This window comes from Ruditapes philippinarum, unplaced genomic scaffold, assembly GCF_026571515.1.
Source record: "Ruditapes philippinarum isolate M1 unplaced genomic scaffold, ASM2657151v2 ctg2413_1_1_1_1, whole genome shotgun sequence".
NCBI classification, from domain to species: domain Eukaryota; kingdom Metazoa; phylum Mollusca; class Bivalvia; order Venerida; family Veneridae; genus Ruditapes; species Ruditapes philippinarum.
The window spans coordinates 210,938-232,510 of NW_026857187.1; the positions used below are offsets into that span (position 1 = coordinate 210,938).

Below are 21,573 nucleotides of genomic sequence, written 5' to 3' on the forward strand. Positions count from 1 at the left end.
TGCTGGTCGCAAACCCATTATGTTGGTTTTGTCGTGACACGATTCATATCTACAAAAAGAGACAAGAAAAGAAGAACATGCCTCAGTAATCTGGTTTAAAACTGACATTTATATTAATAGTTATAAAGATTTTTGACAGGTTATATGGCCCTAAAGATTTTTGACAGGTTATATGGCCCTATATAAACAGCTGATTGGATATATAACCAAAGCCTCTTGGTCAGGGTTTTGTTGCAAACAACAGTTATATACGTTCATATCACCTGTCAGGAATTTTAATAACAAATTTATAAAACAGCAAACTTCCTCTTTTTTGAGAAAAAATTAGATTCTTAGAAAATTAACAAATTTATAATACAGCAAGCATCATTTTCAAAGGAATAAAGCGAGATTTCTTTATAAATCGACAGCAGCCATGTATATAACACTATATAAACATCACGTTTATCCAATGAAAAGCCACGTTACAAATGTGCAGTATTATAAAAAAAAACTATATAAACCTCACGATTATTATAAAGTAAGTTCTAACCACAGGAAAACGTTGCGTGGCCACGACTTACACTATAACCCTGTTGCCCCTCTACAACCCAAAACCCTTACACATCATCCAAACATCATATGTATTGACAAAAATAAATTTTATGAAAAAAATATTTTTATGACTATAATATTTTAGTCATAATTTTCTTATGGTGTTTGGATGATGTTTTAAGGGTTTTGGGTTGTAGAGGGGGAACGGGGGTATAGTGTAAGTCGTGCGCTTCACCACTACGCTTTCTATTGAATACAATAATTTGAGCTAGACACAATTGACAGAATTCACGGTATACATCAGAAGTTTGAGACTCTGACAAAGCACACTTACACTTTTCATTAATATAGTTATTTAACTTGGCAACGTCTTCCACAAGTGGCAGGAACTTTGGACGATTGTATTTAATTGTATCCAAGGTTGTCAAAGCCTTTCCAGAAATCATTTTATTCCAGCGAAGCTTGTACATCTCTAAGAAGGTCTTAGCAACTTCTTGTTTGACTGTATCTCCAACTTTCAATGCCTTAAAATACATGTCTTCAGCACAAGTTTTCAATGAATGTCCTAGCTTTAGGGCTGATGATGGAATACCAAAGTTTTTAGTTTCAGGATTGAATTCAGACACTTCTTTTACTGACAAAATAAAGAGGTCCCAGTTTTCTTTCTTCATGCAGTCTTCTATTGACATTAAGATATTTTCTTTCCTGTAATCTGCAATCTGCCTAATTCCCTCATTTTCTGTGATATATATACATGTTTGTGCTTTCGGTGCCCTTGATCATTGTACATGTTGAGTCCAAAGTCTTGTATTATAAGAATCTTACACCGGCTGCCGGTACAGACCGGAATATCTAGCTCGAGAGTAACTGTTTACAGCGGTAACGAGGCTCTGCCGAGTTTCCGCTAAACAGTTACCCGAGAGCTAGATATTCCCGTGGTGTTTGATTCTTTTTCTTGCATATAACATGTCAATTATTTTCGGAACAGAAATAATGAAAACTGATATTATCATTACGCACTTTTTTCTTATAGTATTGTATGAACATACAACTTCATTCATAACAGAAAAATGACGTCATCCTAAGAACGCGATTCATTCATAAAAGGCGCGCGTCAATGACGTCATTTAAAGCACGTGACTTGTTGGGTTAAGACAGAGTTTTCTAGCACCGGTGTAAGCAGTAGATAATCCTGTCTGAGATGCAAGAAAGTCTGATCTGAAAGGATTGCTAATTTAACTTCATCTTCTTTTATGTTAGGAATTATGTTGTGATGAAAAGTTTGATTACTGCATGTTACAGGTAACAATTTTTTTCCACCAGCTATAGGTCTTGTTTCATAACCTGTCGATGATTCTTTCGATTACATGACTTCTGGTGCCGCCAAGGATTTTTCCTACTGCTATCTCGTTTTTGTGTTTCAGACTTAAATGTCTTGCAATGTTTGGATATAACTTCTCACAGTATGTACAGCAATGTTTCTTATTTTGAGAGACTGCCTTTAATACTTCTTTTCACCTTATCAACTACTATAAGCTGAGGAAACAAAGGCCTTTCAATTTCTTCACAAGATGGTTCAATGATCTCCGACATCTCTGAAAAAGGAAAATAAGAACTTAAATGAGGAAACACAAGAAATGCTGTATTAATACTTTTTTATACTTTTTTATAATATATAGTAAAACTTGACATGTGACTTTCCGAAAGAGTTGTCACAAGGAAGTTTCATTGTGTATTAAAAGGGGCATAAATATGAAAATAAGTAAATCAGAGTTATGGGACCTGTGCCAATCATGTTAAAAAATCACAGTGAAAATGTTTTCATTCCCTTCAGTAGTTAGGGAGATACCAGCTCACAAGCAAAAAGTTAACCATGAGTTTCATTAAGTATAAAAAGGGGCATAAATTTGGAAATAGCAAATCAGAGCTGTCCAATGACAGCATGCTCAACAATTAGAACAGTTATCAAAATAATGGCATTGGATTAATGGAAAGGTAAGGGATTGAATACAGGTCTATCTTTTGACAGACCAGCACTCTACATGTGCGCTGGGCTAGCCCCGCTGGTTTAGTGGAAACGCATTTTATATCTATCAGAATATTATTATATATGAACATGACAGTTTGAAAAGAATTTTGAAGTACTGCAAGTGAAAATTGAAATATTTATTTAAAAAGATTCAGTCATATATGAAACAACTGGTACTTTTTATTAGTATTTATGAATATACAAAATAGAAGATGCTGTCATAAGCTTAAGTTACCAATAAGAATCTGAATATCATAAAAGCAAATAAACATTTGAACAAAGCAAAAACACTTTTGAACAAAGTACACTTTCGGTCAAATTGAAATGTGTAACGATGTTAATCATTATGATAGCAACAGTACACAAAAGAGTACACGTTAATTATAAACAAGAGCACCGCTAGGCGGAGCATTATATGCCCGAAAGGTTTTTTTTTCTAGTAAGGATGAAGCATTTGTAAGACATTACATAAATTAAATAAAGTATTACCTCATTCAAATAGCAATCCTCCTATAAAATTTGAATATTGTGGGCCAAATGGAACTGGAAACTGTTTTCAGTTTTGAGGTAATAGCGACCTTGAACTTTGACCTTGTGACCCCAAAATCAATAGGGGTGTTCTACCCAATATGGACAATCATCCTATGAAGTTTCAACACTATGGTCCAAATAGAAATTAAGTTATGTTCTGGAAACTGTTTTCAGTTTTTAAATAAGTGAGTGACCTTTGACCTTGTGACCCCAAAATCAATAGGGGTATTCTACCCAATATGGACAATCATCCTATGAAGTTTGAATATTGTGGGCCAAAAAGACCTTAAGTTATGCTCCGGAAACTGTTTTCAGGTTTATATTGAAAGTGACCTTTCACCTTGTGACCCCAAAATCAATAGGGGTCTTCTAACCAATATGGACAATCATCCTATGAAGTTGGAACACTGTGGGCCAATTGGAACTTAAGTTATGATCCGGAAACTGTTTTCAGTTTTAAGGTAATAGTGACCTTGACCTTCGTCCTTGTGACCCCAAAATCATTAGGGGTCTTCTAACCAATATGGACAATCACCCTATGAAGTTTGAACACTGTGGGCCAATTGGAACTTAAGTTATGCTCCGGAAACTGTTTTCAGTTTTAAGGTGATAGTGACCTTGACCTTTGACCTTGTGACCCCAAAATCAATAGGGGTCTTCTACCCAATATGGACAATCATCCTATGAAGTTTGAATATTGTGGGCCAAATGGAACTTAAGTTATGCTCCGGAAACCAAATTGCTTACGGACGGATGGACATTCTAACAGCCCAGCAAACACAAGACGTCAAACTGACGTCAGATTTAAGTCAGGTTCTGACGTCGGATGACGGTCGGGAAAACGGTTGGATTTGAAAGTTTTTTTTGACGTAATAATCTGACGTCAGGTAGAGGTCAGAATCTAACCATTATCTGACCAAAATCTGACCATTATCTAACCAGTTTCTGACCATTTTCCGACCTGAATCTGACCATTTTCCGACCTAAATCTAACCAGTTTCTGACCATTTTCCGACCTCAATCTGACCATTTTCCGACCTAAATCTTAATCCTTTTCTGCCCTAAATCTGAACATTTTCTGACCTTAACCTGATCATTTCCCTAATCCTTCTTGTTTTAATATGTTATAGATATTTTATGGCTTAAATTTAATTTAACTCATTCTATTAAGTAACTTTTACTGCAATGAAATGTATAACAAAAAACTAAAAGCAAAAATATGTTTTCATGTTGTTTTTATTTAAAATAAAAGTTGCAATTTAAAGCTGATACATACAGTTTTAGTAAATTTATAAATTAAACAAAATAAAACATAAAATAAGTTTATAACAAAACAAACAGTATTACAAAAACAATGAAATAAATAAAACATATAGAGGATATTCAAAATTTGCCTTATAAACAAAATGAAAATATTATAATTTCAAGAAAAGTTAAAAGATTCGGATAATAATGTTTCAAGCAATTAATGACAGATTTCAGATTTGTAGTATTTTTACTATATTTCTACAGCATTACTAAAACATTTAGTGCTATTATGCATATTTTGACCTCCTTTTGATAATTGTCACTAACGTATAAACTACTTCCTTTTAGTTACTTCACAAAGATATACTTTTAAATATCCATGAGAATTAGCACGAATTTGGAGGTGTGATGCTTTTAGATATATGACCTTCTCTCACCACCCCTCGTCTGTCCGGAGGATATGTTAATGTCCAATGGCGTTTGTAATATCATTTTCACTGAAAAAAAAAGAAATTTATGAAAAATGGAAAAAAACAAGCAAAACTGTTTTTTTTATTGTTATCTGCCCTTTAGTAATTTTTAAAGTTATCTTAACGTAATGAACAACTTTGCTAGCTTTTTAGAAGTGAGCTTTAACAAAAATTAAAAGTAAACATAAATACTGAAAATTTAAAAGGCCTAATCTTAAAACTCCAGTTTAGTATGGATTATAGTATGTAATAGAATTTACAAAAATCTTACTTTCCCATGTTTCTTTTTACATTGTCACGTATTTCTGTCCCTCCGACCTTTAAGAGCATGTCCAACACTTGAACTACCTGAAAAGCAAATTATATCCTAACTTATGTTTATTCTACTCTTGAAGTAGAACAGTTACGCAAGTCTTTACTCTTAAATTATTCATATTTTCAAATTAAAAATTGTTAATAAATTGTTAATGATAAATGTATGTTTATGTACTACTTTTTGTTAAAATGTTTATGTTCTGTTTTGATTGTTTTGATTACATTTTTCCTACTAATGATTAAATGAAGCGTCATTCTATAACTACTAAATTAGATAATCAATCAATTCGCTCTTTCGTTTATTTTCCGTTCATTTATTAGAATGATATTAAAATCTGGTGTAAAACACATTAAGGTAAGATTTATTCTGATCAAAATTTGGGCCGATTGGGAAAATGCCGAAATTTCTGGGACCGAAACGTCTTGGTCCGAAATGCTCAAAATCGTACAAAAATCATTCTCAATTCTCAGATTTTAACTGACAAAAACATCACAGTTTAACAAAAATATGAAAACTAAGCATTCTCTTCGGTTGTACTGAAAGGCACATTATAAACTCTTCACGAGCAGAGTTAGAACATGCCAAATTTGAAATGATTTATTATTAGACATTATCGCGAAATTGTGTGACATTTTGCTTCAACTGTTCAAATAATGATTATTAAATTTAAGAATGCTTGCAATCATGCAATTATTTATCAAATACAAAGTAGAAATAAATTTAAATAAATTGAACTGACCTTTTTCTCCAAGAAAATCTAGAATATTCACTTTATCAATGCATCCCGATTCCTGACCACCGCCAAAACGTACGAAACGCTTACGAATTTGAATTTTTCCTCCACGTGGCTGTATATTCGAATTATAATTATGTTTTATTTCCTTTTTCTGTCACTATGATTAAATGTAAAAGCACTATTAAAAACTCGTGACTTTGATACATATAATGTACCACAAATAATAATAGTATAAGGATTATTTTTTATTAATTTTTACCTACCGTTGGGACACCGACCAGAACCTGACGTTAGTACGACGTGAAAAAGAAACGTGTAATAGACATCGGTTTTTGGACGTCAGCTTTACGTCGTATTTTGGTCGCCGAGGTCGTGACCAAAATTTAACGTTAATCCGACGTTATTTTAACGCCGTGTGTTTGCTGGGAGGAGAGTAATAAAGTGGCTACTCTATTGTTCTCTCTATTGTTCTTTTTAGCCACACAAAAGAAAATAGCCACATAAAAGCATCACGGAATGAATGACATCAAAGAGAAAGAACAGTTACCTATTGTCCCTCTAGCCACATAATTACTGTCCTGTAAGTGTGGATAGACAGACAGATGGACGGACGCCAGGGGGTATAACTAATATGCCCGAAATTCTTTAGGGCATATAAAAAGGCCTCTACCTGTGAACAAAAATGTGTAAAGAGATTAAATTATCAGGAACCCTTATTTTTGTTTATAAAAATATATGCAAAAAAATCCTTTAAAAATCAAGGATTAAGTCAGTTTTGTAATGTACGTGTTGGAGTTTGAATGGACAGTTATGTTAGAAAAGGAAATGTATTGAGAGAAAAATACCTTTGGAAATGATAATGATTGTTCTGTAATAATAATTGCACCTAATAATGTTGATCTTAATATAAAGTTCAAAAGGGGAGCAAAATCAGCCTAAATGCATGAATTAATTGATCTTGGTCAGTGACCTTAATGCTTAATAGTTTCAGAGATATGCAAAACTTGCATGTAAAACTTATCCAAGAAAAGGAGATTTTTTTAGTACACAAGGGAGCATAATTCAGTCAAAATACATGGCAGAGTAATGGATCTTGAGATGTGACCTTCAATTAACCTTCAATTATGACCCTAAGTACATGTGTAAAGTTTCAAGTAAATATCTTTGATAGTTCTTAAGCCCTTTAACCAAAATTTCTAAGTTAAAAAGGGGCATAATTCTGTAAATATTGTAGGCAGAGTAATCCAACTTGTCAATCTGATGTACATAGTTACTATAAATAAGTATTGTAAGTTTTAATTGAATATCTCGAGCAATAATTGAAATATTTGACTTTACAAAAAATTTTAACCAATGCCGATGCGGACGTGGACGCCGACGCAACTGCAATAGCTCTCCATATTCTTCGAATAGTCGAGCTAAAAAGGTCACATATGACAGGGAGTCTTTAAATCAAGGTCAATAAAATGTTTCAGTTTTACTTTATGAAAGTTTGCATATTCTTTGATTTTTTTGTTTATTGAAAAATATAGGATAATATTCTCTTGTATAATTCAATTTACATGCATTATAGTAAAATTGTTTTTTTTAAAGATTTTGACATGTGTATTGTAAGATTAACATAAGATGAAAACAATGAAATATTTGAATATGCTGATGTGACAATGAGGAACATGAGGAACAATGAGTTAATTTAATTAAAACATTGATAAAAATTGTCAAATTACTGTGTCAGTTCATCTTTCATTTCCAAAAATTCTCCCAAATCAATATGCATTGAATAATCGCTCCCTCTTGTTATGACAGCTAACATCAAAGGAACATATGTCATGTTAAAATCATGTACAAATGTAGCTTAAATATCTCAATGATGAAATTCCAGCACTTTTGCACACATTTTACCTTCAAAGTTTCTTTGATATCAGTAAATTTCCAAGGTAGTTTATGTGTGAGCTTGTCACCTAGATTAAACTCGGACTGTTTAATAATTGCAACTTAACTATAATTAGTAACAGGATATTTTTGCAGTTAAAATACAGCTTATAAGTTTTATTAAAACTTAAAATATGAATATAACTTTTGTTTATTCATTTTTGCAGCCTGCAATGATTTAGTCAGAGCTGTGAAAATGCACAGTGCAAAGACTTCATTCCAATAAAAAACAACAACATATTTTGGTAATATCCAACCGTGTAATTAAAAAGAATACGTATTTTAGTAAATACCAACTTCATTCAAAGTTCCTGCATATTACGAGGGTACAGATCACGGTATATTAGTATTGCATTATATACGGTCCCGTACATCTAAGTATTCAAATTTCACTTATTTTTACCTGTCTATATCTATAATATACGGAATTCCGTATTCAATATATATTTTCTGCAGTGGTCATAATGGCGTAAAGTGCCGTTAATAGAAGGATTTTGAAACAGGAAATCGTTCTAATAACATCAAAACAACAAATGCCCCGTGATAGCGTGACTGTTATCCAAAGGGGTGAGGGGAAATAAATCCCATGTACCAAAAAAATTGAGTCCGTGACCCCCTAATTATTTTAGTTATTTTGACTAAGTATACATTTTAAAGGACGTTTAAAGAAAATAATCAAACAAGTGGGCTATGATGGCCCTGAAGTCGCTCACCTGTATATAGGCCCCCCGGAGCGGGGCCAGTTTTGACCCCAGGGCTTTTATTTGAACAAACTTGGTAGACATCCATTAGAAGATGTTTCATGCTAAACATCTAAGGTCTAGCTCGTTAGGTTTTTTAAACGAAGATTTTTTAAGATTTTCTTTACACATATATTTAAAAACAATGACACCCCTGGGGCAGGGCCAGTTTTGACCCCAGGGCTTTTATTTGAACAATCTTTCATTCTTTGTAGACACTTACTAGAAGATGTTTCATGCTTAATATCTAAACTCTAGCTATTCGGATTTTTCCAAGAAGATTTTTAAGTTTTTGCTATAAATAAAAACAGGTCGCGAAAATATGTGACAAATGTCCGTTTACGCATTTTTTCCAGTAAGGTTTAAGTATCTTAACTGTAAGCTGGTAATACAATTATTATTTCTATTGTTTCAGTCGGCAAATTGTTACAAAATAATGCTTTTAGAAGTGAAGAAAGGTCATTAAAATTATTTCTAGACTCTTCATTTTTTCTAGGGGTCATAAACACGCCGGCTCTGTTTGGGGAAAAATCAGTGCATTTATGATAATACTCACAGTGAATTTCACCGATTGCAGCTTTGAAGGTCTTCTTCTGATAATTTGCTTGAGCTATTTCACCTTCCTCGTTGTATGTCTTTATTGGGGAGACGATATCAGTTCACTGTTGATATGAGACGAAGTGTCTGCCGTCTTTGAATATCGCGCGCACAATAAACCTGTGTTCTACGTAATAAACATGTGTACTACGTCAGTAACATGTGCTTGATTCGCATAATTTCGTGTAATTCCGTTGTTTTTAATGACTGAATAATTTCAATTATATCGTTGAATTTTATTTCACAAATCTATTATTTTAAGCACAACAAGCGCTTGAATTTCATACAAAGCTACAGTACAGTAGTTTCCAAAACAATTGTGTTGCTACGTCATCAGTATACGTATCCAATACGTCATGAAAATATGCTCGTCTCGGTTAGCGTAAATATACGGATATTGCTCAAGTATAATCGTAAAGGTTCGCTGGTTAAGTAAAGACTAAGTTATCATCGTTAATTTCCGTCAGCATAAATATGACCTGCCACATACTGGTATCGAAGCAGTTTCCGATAAAAATATGAGGTTATAGGCCTACTTTAATTCAGGACTCTCGATTGACGCGGGGATTCGTGTTTTGACTCGTGAAAATTTACTGTAAATCCACCCCTAATTAGATCTACATATGTTCAAATCACACTCAATAAAAATGTCAACAGGCAGTATAAGCCGTGTATAAAATGGTTTATACACACAGCCTGTGCACTGAAGCATGACATCAGTGGATGCAATTTGACAGCGCTAAAAATAGCTCTATACAACTGATAAAAATTACATACATCAGATGTCAATTATTGATTATTATTTTAAGGTTTATAATACGTCTTTGATTTACTTGGAGTGCCTGTACATTTGTTATTTCTTTTTGGATTATATATTCCTATTATCTATTAATTAAATGGCCAATGATAAAATTGTCATAAATGCAGGTTGACCATTAAGGTCAATTGATTATTAAATTTCAATTAAATAATAATAATAATAGTAATCCTAGAAAAATATTATTAAATAGATCTAGATCAGTATGTTGTTTTATTTTAAAAAAGAAAGAAAACATTTTTATTTTCAATTTTATTGTCTTCCTTCTTTATTTACTTGTTTACTTTCAACAAAGAGAATTCCTAGTCTTTAGGAATTTATGTAAGATTCAAGGAATTTAGCACAGATGTTAAGGATTTTGTTCTACAAGATAAATTCTAAGTAATTCCTAAAGACTAGGAATTTTGCAAAATCTTAAGTCTTAGAAATCTCAGAAAATAAATTACAATTCCTAGAATAACTTAGAAATTGATGAGTTGTTTAAAAATTATTAGAAATGCCTAGTTCTCAGTAACTGGTATTTCCTAGGCCATACTAGAATAGCCAAGACTGGTTTTAACATTCTGGAATTTTCTAGAATAATAACTGGGAAATACTGGGACTTTTTAAATACCAGTATATATTTCTGCAAGGGTTGATCAGTATGTGTAGTTGTGCACCTGGGTATTTTTGTCCGTCCGTCCTTCTGTCCGTCCATCCGTCCTTCCATCCGTCTGTCCGAGTTTCGTTTCCGGAGTAGTTCTCTGCAACTAATGGCTGGAATTCAACGAAACTTTATGGGAATGTTGATCAGCATGTGAAGTTGTGCACCTGGGTATTTTTGTTTGGATATTTTTAGTATTTTTAGAGTTATTGCCCTTGACTTAGTAAAGTTTTGTAATTTTCAACTTGTGTTGCATGTTACTCAAAAAGAATTTGACCTAGAGTCATGAAACTTTACAGGAATGTTTATCAGTATGTGTAGTTGTGCACCTGGGTATTTTCGTCTGGATATTTTTAGTAGTTTTAGAGTTATTGCCCTTGACTTAGTAAAACTTTGTCATTTTCAACTTGTGTGGCATGTAACTCAAAAAGTATTTGACCGAGAGTCATGAAACTTTACAGGAATGTTGATCAGTATGTGTAGTTGTGCACCTGGGTATTTTTGTCTGGATATTTTTAGTAGTTTTAGAGTTATTGCCCTTGACGTAGTAAAATTTTGTCATTTAAAACTTGTGTTGCATGTAACTCAAAAAGTATTTGACCTAGAGTCATGAAACTTTACAGGAATGTTGATCAGTATGTGTATAGTTGTGCACCTGGGTATTTGCGTCTGGATATAGGTCCTCTACCAAAATTGTTCAAATTTTAGCCCTGGGGTCAAAATTGGCCCCACTCCAGGGGGTCATAGATTTTCCTTATAATTTTTTATGTATAGTGAAAACTTAAAAATTCTTCTTGTTTGAAGGTACAAGGCTTCAAGTTCAAAGAATATTATAGTTTTTGCCATGATTAATATATAAATAAAGCCTTATGTCTTCAGTTGTTGTGTTAATAATAACCAGTAGTCAGCGGGGGATATAAATTCAACGAATTTGCTTGTTGTGTTTTTTTCCAAACAAGTTGACACATGACACAAGTGTTATTATCATTTGAATTACAAGGTATTATTTTTTGTCATTTCATATAATTATTCTGTCAATGATAAACTTTTTAACATTTCAGAGTGTAAATGCAGCTGATTTATTGAAGACACATATTACTGGAGTTATAAGCCATGGACATGGTGGATTCCATACGTTTACAGATTTTAACCAATTTCCCCATGATCCAAACTTGACAATAAATATCATTCTTAAAATGTTGGAAATTACAACTGAAAGCAATGTAAGTATATATGATTTAACTAAACAGTGATATAAAGAAATAAACTTGCCTCTTTTGTTTTATTTTTTATCAGAATAGCTGGAATGACAGGATTTTGTCAAAAGTAAGCACTTATCGGAATGTCAGAAATGAAAGTGAAATTCAAATTATAGATAGGAACATGTTATACATGTATATTAATAATGAGAGTTTGGTAACTTAACCTTTTCACTACCATAGGGACGGCATATTATAATAATAATAATAAAGATATAGATAATTATACCATCGACAATAATTATTATATTAACATATATAATTATTATAATACTAATAACAAATAATAATAATATTAACATTAGTACAATAGTAACATTGACTTCAGAAAGATTATTGATATGTTGTCTGTGTTATTTATAATGTGCACTAGCAGTGTAAAATATGAACTGATATAAATGCTATTACAATTCTATAATAACAATTTCTTCCTTTTGCAGGGTAATGCTCTGCCTCCTATATTATATATACAGGCAGATAATTGTGCAAGAGAAAACAAGAACCGATATGTGTTGGCCTTTCTACAATTATTGGTTGAAAAAAATATTTTCAATGAGGTAAGTGCACTTCATCATTCAAGACGTTTTACCATGAAAATTAAACTAAGACATGATGCCATTTTACTCAGGGTCAAGGTCAAATGTAATGCAATCTTTTGTCTACTCCATTTTTAAGTAAGTTTATCAGTTTAACAAGGTACGGTATAAATTTTCTGCGGGAACTTTAATTCTGCTTTTTTGTGGTTTATAACGACACCGCTGATTAAAAAACTGCAGAAAATTAAGCCTTTCCCTATGTTTATGTATTGTGTAATTGCATAACCATGTATTGTTATCGGCTTTTGTACAGATTGACATGATTTTTATGCCCCAGCCATAAATTAGCCGAGGCATATATATAGTGTACCCGGTTCCGTCATTCCGTCATCATCAGTTTCAATCCATTATCTTGGTAACTGTTGCAAACATTCAACTTAAATTTGACATATCATATGGATATAGCGTAGTTTGAATTTGGTCTTGGTCCAATGAATTTTGACAGAGTTATACCCCTTGATGAATTTTTCAGTTTCGTTCATTATCTCATATGGATACGTCAAAGGAATGTACATGTCAAGTTCAAATTTGGTCATAGTTCGATGATTTTTGGCAGTTATAGCCCTTAACACACTGAATAAAATAAGGAATTTTCAGTTTACGTTCATTAATTTCTCAATTGTGCTACACATTCAACCCAAATTTGACTTATAGATATGCCATAGGAATGTGTAGGTCAATTTCGAATTTGGTCATGGTTTGATGATATTTGGCTGAGTTAAGCCCCTTTGACTTAAAATAAAATTTTCAGATTTATTAATTTATGGATATGTCATAGGATTGTGCAGGTCAAGATCAAATTTGGTCATGGTTTGATGATTTTTGATTGAGTCATCCCTCTTGAACTTTGAAAAAAAAAGAAATTTCCAGTTTCCATTCATTATCTCCCAAACAACTTTACACATTCAACTCAAATTTAACATAATGCATACCTCAAAGGAATGCGCAGGCCAAGTTTGAATTAGATCATGGTTCAAAGATTTTCTTATGAATCCATCGTGAATAAAACATTTAATCTAATCATTAGAAAAATATTGTTACTGCTTGCTCTTTTTGTTTAAATAAATATAATTTTCTCTGCAGAATAGTTTTTTATCATTAGGAAATAATCGATAAAAATTATATTGTTTATCATTGCATTTACTAAAATTGTGGTCACATGCCATTTATATCACTTGTTTATACCACTGTTTTAATTTTCTTATTTTTACGATATCATAATCAAAGGCTTGATAAAAAAATTACCCTGGTTCGTTATTGTCTTTGTTATTGTCAATAAAACCTGCAATAAACATACTCTTTTGTATATGTACAATATCTTTGTCAATCTGCTATTTTGTCGTTTTCACTGCACATGTCCACTGAAAAGAAATAATCAACATTTTTTTATTTAAATTGTGTTTGCATATTGTTGTTGTTTTTATTATTATTATTTATGTGTATTTATCAATACATGATGATTACGAGGAACACATTATCAGTTGTCTGCATCTTTAACCAGAAGTAATGTAACATCAATGAATCTTGAAATGTTGTCTGTTTATATTGGTCAATTTTGTACAATTATCTTTATTCAAATGCAGAAATAAAACAAATCAATGTGAGAATGAATACACTGCAGAAATAAGATATGCAGAAATTTAAACCCATTATTTTAACAAAAGACACAGAATATTAAGCCCACAGAAATAAGTACTTATACTTAAAGTGCTTAAGCTTGTCATAAAACTGAACAGGAATGTGGATCGGTATTTGAATCTGTTCACCTGGAGTTTCGCATATAGCTTACTTTAGTTTTGTAAGAGTTATTGCCCCAGACTTACAAAACTGAAGAGGACTATAGGTTTACCGTGACCCTTATCTTAGTTTAAGATTTTAAATTTTCAAAGTTTGTCGCGCCAAACTAAAAAAGTATTGGTATATTGGTCAGCATGTGTAATTCTACATCTGGGGTTTTGCTTGTTATAAGTTTTATGCCACAGCAGCATCTAGAGGTTATAAAACTGAGATTTGAAATTAATAATATTGGGAAAAATTGGATGTCCTCTTTAGACTCGAACCACTTTGGAAAAAGTAAGGGGGAGCCGTGTTGAATTTCCTTTGTCCCATTGTCATACTGTCCTGCTGTACACCAAAAGACTGACGAAACAGTGGAGTGTGGGGGCATCCATGTCCTATAACACATTTTTAGTTATATATACCAATAACAGTGAAAAATAGGTTTATTTTCATTGTATGTATGTCTGTCTTTCTTAAGAAAAGCAGCTTTAATCATTACAACATAATTTTTTTTCTTTTGCAGGTTCACTTTTCCATGTTGCCTGTAGGCCATACCCATGAGGACATAGATGCAAGGTTTTCCCTTATTTCCCGCAGATTATACCAGAAAGATACAGAAACACTTGAAGAATTTTTAAATGTGTTAGAAAAACCAATGTTAATTAAAACAATTCACGATGTTAAATCATGGCTGATACCTTACATACCAAAATACATAAGTGGAATATCTGAACCCCTTCATTTTAAATTCGAGAAAATAGATGGTGCTGTGAGATCATTGTACAAGGGAATTCATAATGAAGAATGGAAAGAAGTTGAACATGGGTTTTTATCTAAAGTTCCAGGAGGAAAACCAAATATAGTGTCACCAGATTTCTGTAAAATTGATGAAGATGGATTGTTTAAATTAATAGAGAAAAATAAATCTTTTTTTTTAAAACCAAAAATATTTTAAATTACTGGAAGGAAACTATTCAAAGTTTAAAACAAAATACTAAAAGTGCAAAATGGATATTGCCAGCATTACCAATACAAAAGAAACATAATGAAGCCCCTTCAATGGAAATGTTACCAGAGAATGTAGAACAGCTTTTTGAAAAGGAAAAAAGAGATCCTAGGGTAATTATATTTTCTTTTTTATTTTAATTTCATCTTTAATTCAAATAAGTAGTAAGTAGCTTGCTGGCCCAATAGAGAAGCAATTAGATAAGTAATCCAGAAGTTGCTCTTCATATGAATTGATCTCTGGCATTGAATCTTATTCATTTGTCACGCACCATGGATTATAAATCATGTGTGATTAGTAGTAGTCACTTCGAGAAACTAGTAATTACTGGTTAATAGTCTGTTCTGTGGACAATGGATTTAATTTAGTTAAGACAAAAAAATGTTGAAATTGGCGTAAACAAACAAACTAAATAAGTTGACATGATGGCAAATTTAAATTGATATAAATAATGTGGAATAAAGGGTGTCTTTTTCACTATTGCGTGGAAGTGATTTAATAACATGGTAAATATAGATTCACAACACAGATTATTGGAATCATGTACTACATAATATGTTTGTCCAGGAGAAATTTAAAATGTTAAGAATTGAAGCTGCCTTTTCCCCCTGAGTGTTCGTATGACTAAATGGGTTTGAATTACTTTAGTCTATGTATCTCCTATTCCAGCAAGTGAAGTGGTTTTGACCCGTGGTGTTGCTCCAAGATGTTACACCCAAGCTTGGCATGTTTCAGTGCCATATGACCTAAATGTGTTCTTGCACTGTAAAACTAAACAAAACAATTTTTAGAATTGATTCTTCAGTATATCCCTGCTTAACGTTAATTGTGTTTGTCAGTTGAAAACCAAACGAAACAAAAATCATCAGTATGGAGGTTAAGATATGTAGCTCATCTGCTAATTTATATTAATTCTTGTGAGATATATTGTGAAACTTAAAAGTTACAAGCAGAAATACAAACATTATTATTGCCATTCAATGTAAATTCAGGTACTTACTGTCAATATAGTGAGCTCATTAAACATGATTTGGACAGTCATATTAACTCATACTTTGGTGTATGGCTCATTAAAGCATTTTCATAATTTTCATTTGTAGTATGAAGTGAATTTTCGAGAAGTTAACACAATGCCTATTTAAAACTATGATATATAATTATTATTTTCTATACAGGTGACAATCAAAGTAAAGAAGAATCCAAAACCGCCACCACCAAAGCAGACAAAAAAGAAGCAAACCGGAAATAAAAAACATGATAAAAGGAAGAAGTGTGCAAAGATTCACAGCATTCACAAATTGATTGAAATACCACTAACAAATTACATTAAAAACATATTTGGATACAGATTTTTTATGGATTTATTGTTCAGTTTTTATTTTAGTGTAATGGCTTTTTGTTTATTCTTCATTCAAATGTTGTACATGTTTCTGTTTTTTTTAATACTATAAGAGTTGCTTCTAGTTTTACAGAATATATGGTTGACAGTAATTGCATTTCATATAGGCAATATTGCATGTGCAAAACAAAACGAGAGCATGAATATATATATATTTCTGTGCCCCCACTATAGGGTAGTGGGCATTTAGATTTACCCTTGTCTGTCCGTTATCATGTTGTGACACACATTGTTTAAAGTATTTGACCTAGAATCATGAAACTTGACAGGGATATTTGTCAGCATGTGTAGGTATGCACCTGGGTATTTGTATTTGGATTTATTATTATTGCCCTTGACTAGGTAAAAACTTGCAATTTTCAACCTGGGTCACACAAAGCTCAAATGTATTTGACTTATGGTTATGAAACTTTACAGGTATGTTGCTCAGCATGTGAAGTTGTGCACCTGGGGTTTCGCTTGAATTTATTTTGTTTTGTCAGTTATTGCCCTTAGTAAAAAATTTCAATTTGTGTCGTGCATAGCTCAAAAAATATTTGACCTAGAGCCATGAAGCATAACAGAAATGTTTGTCAGCATGTGTCATTGTGCAGCTGGCCCATGTTCACAAATATTTAAGGATCAGAATCAATTATAAAATTTCAAATATGCTCCATTGTTTTTCCTCGTAGATTAAATATTTGATATTAACATGATAAAACTGGACTAGAAATAGGGTGTTAAATGAAATATTATAACAAATTTATTGGTTTTTTTTTGCAAAAACTGACCCTTATTTTGATCCAATTATTTTTGTGTTTGTTTTGATATTCATCGATATTATCCTAAAATAGGTATGTTTCTATGCAAATCATCAATTGTTTACATTTTAAATATATACCATTTAATTCTAGCAAAATACAATTGATATTAGCTATATAATTTTTTAAGCTTTGAAAATAAAATCAGGATCATTTGATCTTGTTCTGATCATTTCTTAGTGAACACGGGGCATGGGGATTTGTTTCTGGAATTACTCGGTATTTGTAGAGTGATTGCCCTTGATTTAGTAAACATTTACAATTTTCAACTTCACAATGTGTAGCTCAAAAAATATGTGACCTAGAATCCTCATGTTGATCAATATGTGAAGTTGTGCATTTTGGGTTTAGCTTGTGGATTAATTCTTGTCGGAGTTGTGGCCCTTGACTTAGTAAAAGTTGCAATTTTAAATTTGTGTTGTGTGAAGCTAAAAAGATATTTGGCCTTTTAGTCAAGAAAACTTTGTAGGAATGTTGGTCAGCATGTGTAGTTGTACACCATGGGTTTTGATTAAGAATTTGATCAGTATTTTTGGAGTTTATCGTCCTTAGATTAGTAAAAATTTGCAATTTTTAACTTGTCTTGTGTAAACCAATAAGTATTTGATCTAGAGTCATGAAGAATTTTATAGAAATATTGGTGGGCATATGTATTTCAGTATTTGTAGAGTGATTTAGTAAAAACCGTTTCAAAATGTCGAGTTGTGTTGCATGCTTTACTTAAAGTCAACCAACTTTACAGGAATATAATGTACATCACTGTGAAGCTATGCACCTGGGGTTTTGCATGTGGATTTCAATTATTTAAGTTTTGTTCACAGTTATTTCCCTTCCAGCTTTTTATTTCAAATACCATAAGAGATATTGCTGTGATAAGTATGGACCCCCCATCATGCTACATATGTATATATTTTTGTTTGTTTGCCAACTTTGAACTGTTGACTGTATTGCTCTGTTTTTTTTTATTTCTGTATTAATTAATTTTTGCAGTTTTGACAGTCTAAATATTTCATGTTATACTTTGATGTATGAACAAAAACCTCTGTCACAAGTTGAAAATAAAATGGTGATAGGTATGAACAAAATTGAAGCGGCTAATTTATGTCATTTTTTACTTTGAGTTTTATTTTGTTCAGACAATTCAAAATTACCACAAAATCACTGATTGTGATGCAATGGTCAAGAGTATGAACAAAAACCAGACGAGTTGAAAAATTAATTTTGTTATTTGGTTCATGCGTATGAAAGAAATCTAAGCAGCTTATTAATGTGCTTTTTCATTCTAAGCGTTGGTTTTGCTCAGACATATAAATTTCAAGTTTTTTCAAAATAAGAGGAAAATTACTGGAATTTTGCAGTGTTCTTACGTATGAACAAAAACCTGCCATGTTGAAAAAATGTAAATTTGTCTTATTTTTGTTCATACGTATGAACAAAATTGTATCATGTAATTTGTGTGTTATTTTTTACTTTGTGAGTTGGTTTTGTTCAGACGTCTGAACAAAATTTGTCTCAAAATAACCACAAAATTACTGAAATTATGCGGTGTTCATACGTATGAACAAAAATCTTACAAGTTGAGGAAAAACAATGTTCATACTTATAAACAAAATTGAAGCGGCTAATTATGTGTTATTTTTCACTCGATGATTTGTTTTGTTCAGACGTATGAACAAATTTTTTTTCCAAATAACTATAAAATTACTGAAATTATGCAGTGTTCAGACATATGAACAAAAAACTTAACAAGTTGAGGGAAAAAATTGTTCATATGTATGAACCAAATTGATGCGGCTAATTTATGTGTTATTTTTCACTCTGAGCTTGTTTTGTTCAGACGTCTGAACAAAATTTGTTTAAAAATAACCACATAATGAATTTTTATGCAGTGTTCATACATATGAGCAAAATTAAGGTGGCTTATTTGTGTGCTATTTTTTGGTCTGTCAGTTCATTTTGTTCAGACATCTGAACAAATTTGTTTCAAAATAACCTCAATATTACTGAAATGATGTTGTGTTCATACGTATGAACAAAAACCTGCCATGTTGAAAATGTTAATTTTTTTTGTTTAGACGTATGAACAGATTTGTTTCAAAATAAGCACAAAATAACTGAAATGCTGTTTTGTTCATACGTATGAACAAAAACCTGCCATATTGAAAACTACTTTTTATTTTTGTTCATACGTATGAACAAAATTGTATCGTGTAATTTATGTGCTATTTTTCACTCTGTGAGTTTGTTTTGTTCACACGTATGAACATTTTGTTTTGAGAAAAAAACACAAAATGACAGAAATTATGCAGTGTTCATACGTATGAACAAAAATCTTCCATGTTCGAAAATGTTAAATTTGATTTACTTTTGTTCATACGTATGAACAAAATTAAAGCGGCTAATGTATGTGCTATTTTTTGTCTGTCAGTTCATTTTGTTCAGACGTATGAACAAATTTGTATCAAAATAACCTCAAAATTACTGAAATGATAGTGTGTTCATACGTGTGAACAAAAACCTGCCTTTTTGAAAATGTTGATTTTTTTTTTGTTCATACGTATGAACAAAATTGTATCATGTAATTTATGTGTTATTTTTCACTCTGTGAGTTGGTTTTGTTCAGACGTCTGAACAAATTTGTTTCAAAATAACCACAAAATTACTGAAATGATGTTGTGTTCATATGTGTGAACAAAAACCTGCCATGTTGAAAATGTTATTTTTTTTTTGTTCATACGTATGAACAAAATTGTATCATGTAATTTATGTGTTATTTTTCAGTCTCTGAGTTGGTTTTGTTCAGACGTCTGAACAAATTTGTTTCAAAATAACCATAAAATTACTGAAATGATGTTGTGTTCATACGTGTGAACAAAAACCTGCCTTGTTGAAAATGTTAATTTTTTTTGTTCATACGTATGAACAAAATTGTATCATGTAATTTATGTGCTATTTTTCAGTCTCTGAGTTGGTTTTGTTCAGACGTATGAACAAATTTGTATCAAAATAACCTCAAAATTACTGAAATGATGTTGTGTTCATACGTATGAACAAAAACCTGCCATGTTGAAAATGTTAATTTTTTTTGTTTAGACGTATGAACAGATTTGTTTCAAAATAAGCACAAAATAACTGAAATGCTGTTTTGTTCATACGTATGAACAAAAACCTGCCATATTGAAAACTACTTTTTATTTTTGTTCATACGTATGAACAAAATTGTATCGTGTAATTTATGGGCTATTTTTCACTCTGTGAGTTTGTTTTGTTCAGACGTATGAACAATTTGTTTTGAAAAAAAAAAACAACACAAAATGACTGAAATTATGCAGTGTTCATACGTTTGAACAAAAATCTGTCATGTTGGAAAATGTTAAATTTGATTTACTTTTGTTCATACGTATGAACAAAATTGAAGCGGCTAATGTGTCTGCTATTTTTTGTCTGTCAGTTCATTTTGTTCAGACGTATGAACAAATTTGTATCAAAATAACCTCAAAAGTACTGAAATGATAGTGTGTTCATACGTGTGAACAAAAACCTGCCTTTTTGAAAAATGTTGATTTTTTTTTTTGTTCATACGTATGAACAAAATTGTATCGTGTAATTTATGTGTTATTTTTCACTCTGTGAGTTGGTTTTGTTCAGACGTATGAACAAATTTGTTTCAAAATAACCACAAAATTACTGAAATGATTATGTGTGAACAAAAACCTGCCATGTTGAAAATGTTAATTTTTTTTTTGTTCATACGTATGAACAAAATTGTATCGTGTATTTATGTGCTATTTTTCACTCTGTGAGTTGGTTTTGTTCAGACGTATGAACAAATTTGTTTCAAAATAACCACAAAATTACTGAAATGATGTTGTGTTCATACGTGTGAACAAAAACCTGCCATGTTGAAAATGTTGTTTTTTTTGTTCATACGTATGAACAAAATTGTATCATGTTATTTATGTGTTATTTTTCAGTCTCTGAGTTGGTTTTGTTCAGACGTCTGAACAAATTTGTTTCAAAATAACCACAAAGTTACTGAAATGATGATGTGTTCATACGTGTGAACAAAAACCTGCCATGTTGAAAATGTTAATTTTTTTTTGTTCATACGTATGAACAAAATTGTATCATGTAATTTATG

General features: G+C 31.6%; 2 protein-coding genes and 1 long non-coding RNA gene across 4 annotated transcripts in view; 1 reads left to right on the forward strand and 2 right to left on the reverse strand.

Annotated features, from left to right (window-relative positions):
• Nucleotides 1–698: 698 nt before the first annotated feature.
• Nucleotides 699–21,573, reverse strand: part of LOC132749035 (uncharacterized) — a 29,038-nt gene continuing 8,163 nt past the window's right edge. For both annotated transcript variants that reach the window (XR_009628351.1, XM_060738709.1), the window contains exon 3: nt 699–2,129. Coding sequence is in view for 1 of the 2 variants with exons in the window: in XM_060738709.1 (XP_060594692.1) it covers nt 2,017–2,129 (113 nt within the window). In the remaining variant the exon portion in view is untranslated. The remainder of the gene's footprint in view (nt 2,130–21,573) is intronic.
• Nucleotides 4,438–6,211, reverse strand: LOC132749023 (uncharacterized). The gene is made up of 3 exons (XR_009628350.1): nt 5,868–6,211; nt 5,084–5,160; nt 4,438–4,839 (listed from the first exon to the last, which is right to left on the reverse strand). It is a non-coding gene; the product is annotated as an uncharacterized LOC132749023 (long non-coding RNA).
• On the forward strand, nt 11,659–15,284 carry LOC132749024 (uncharacterized). The gene is made up of 3 exons (XM_060738690.1): nt 11,659–11,816; nt 12,293–12,409; nt 14,751–15,284. Exons 1-3 carry the CDS (start codon nt 11,790–11,792, stop codon nt 15,180–15,182), a joined length of 576 nt encoding a protein of 191 aa, XP_060594673.1. The 5' UTR covers nt 11,659–11,789; the 3' UTR covers nt 15,183–15,284.

What these genes read in the sequence shown, in the direction of transcription:
- LOC132749024 (XM_060738690.1), top strand. Translation starts at nt 11,790, where the DNA reads ATGTTGGAAATTACAACTGAAAGCAAT. An exon ending in AAATTACAACTGAAAGCAAT is followed by an intron (nt 11,817 to 12,292) that starts GTAAGTATATAT and finishes TTCCTTTTGCAG; the next exon opens with GGTAATGCTCTGCCTCCTAT. An exon ending in AAAAAAATATTTTCAATGAG is followed by an intron (nt 12,410 to 14,750) that starts GTAAGTGCACTT and finishes TTTCTTTTGCAG; the next exon opens with GTTCACTTTTCCATGTTGCC.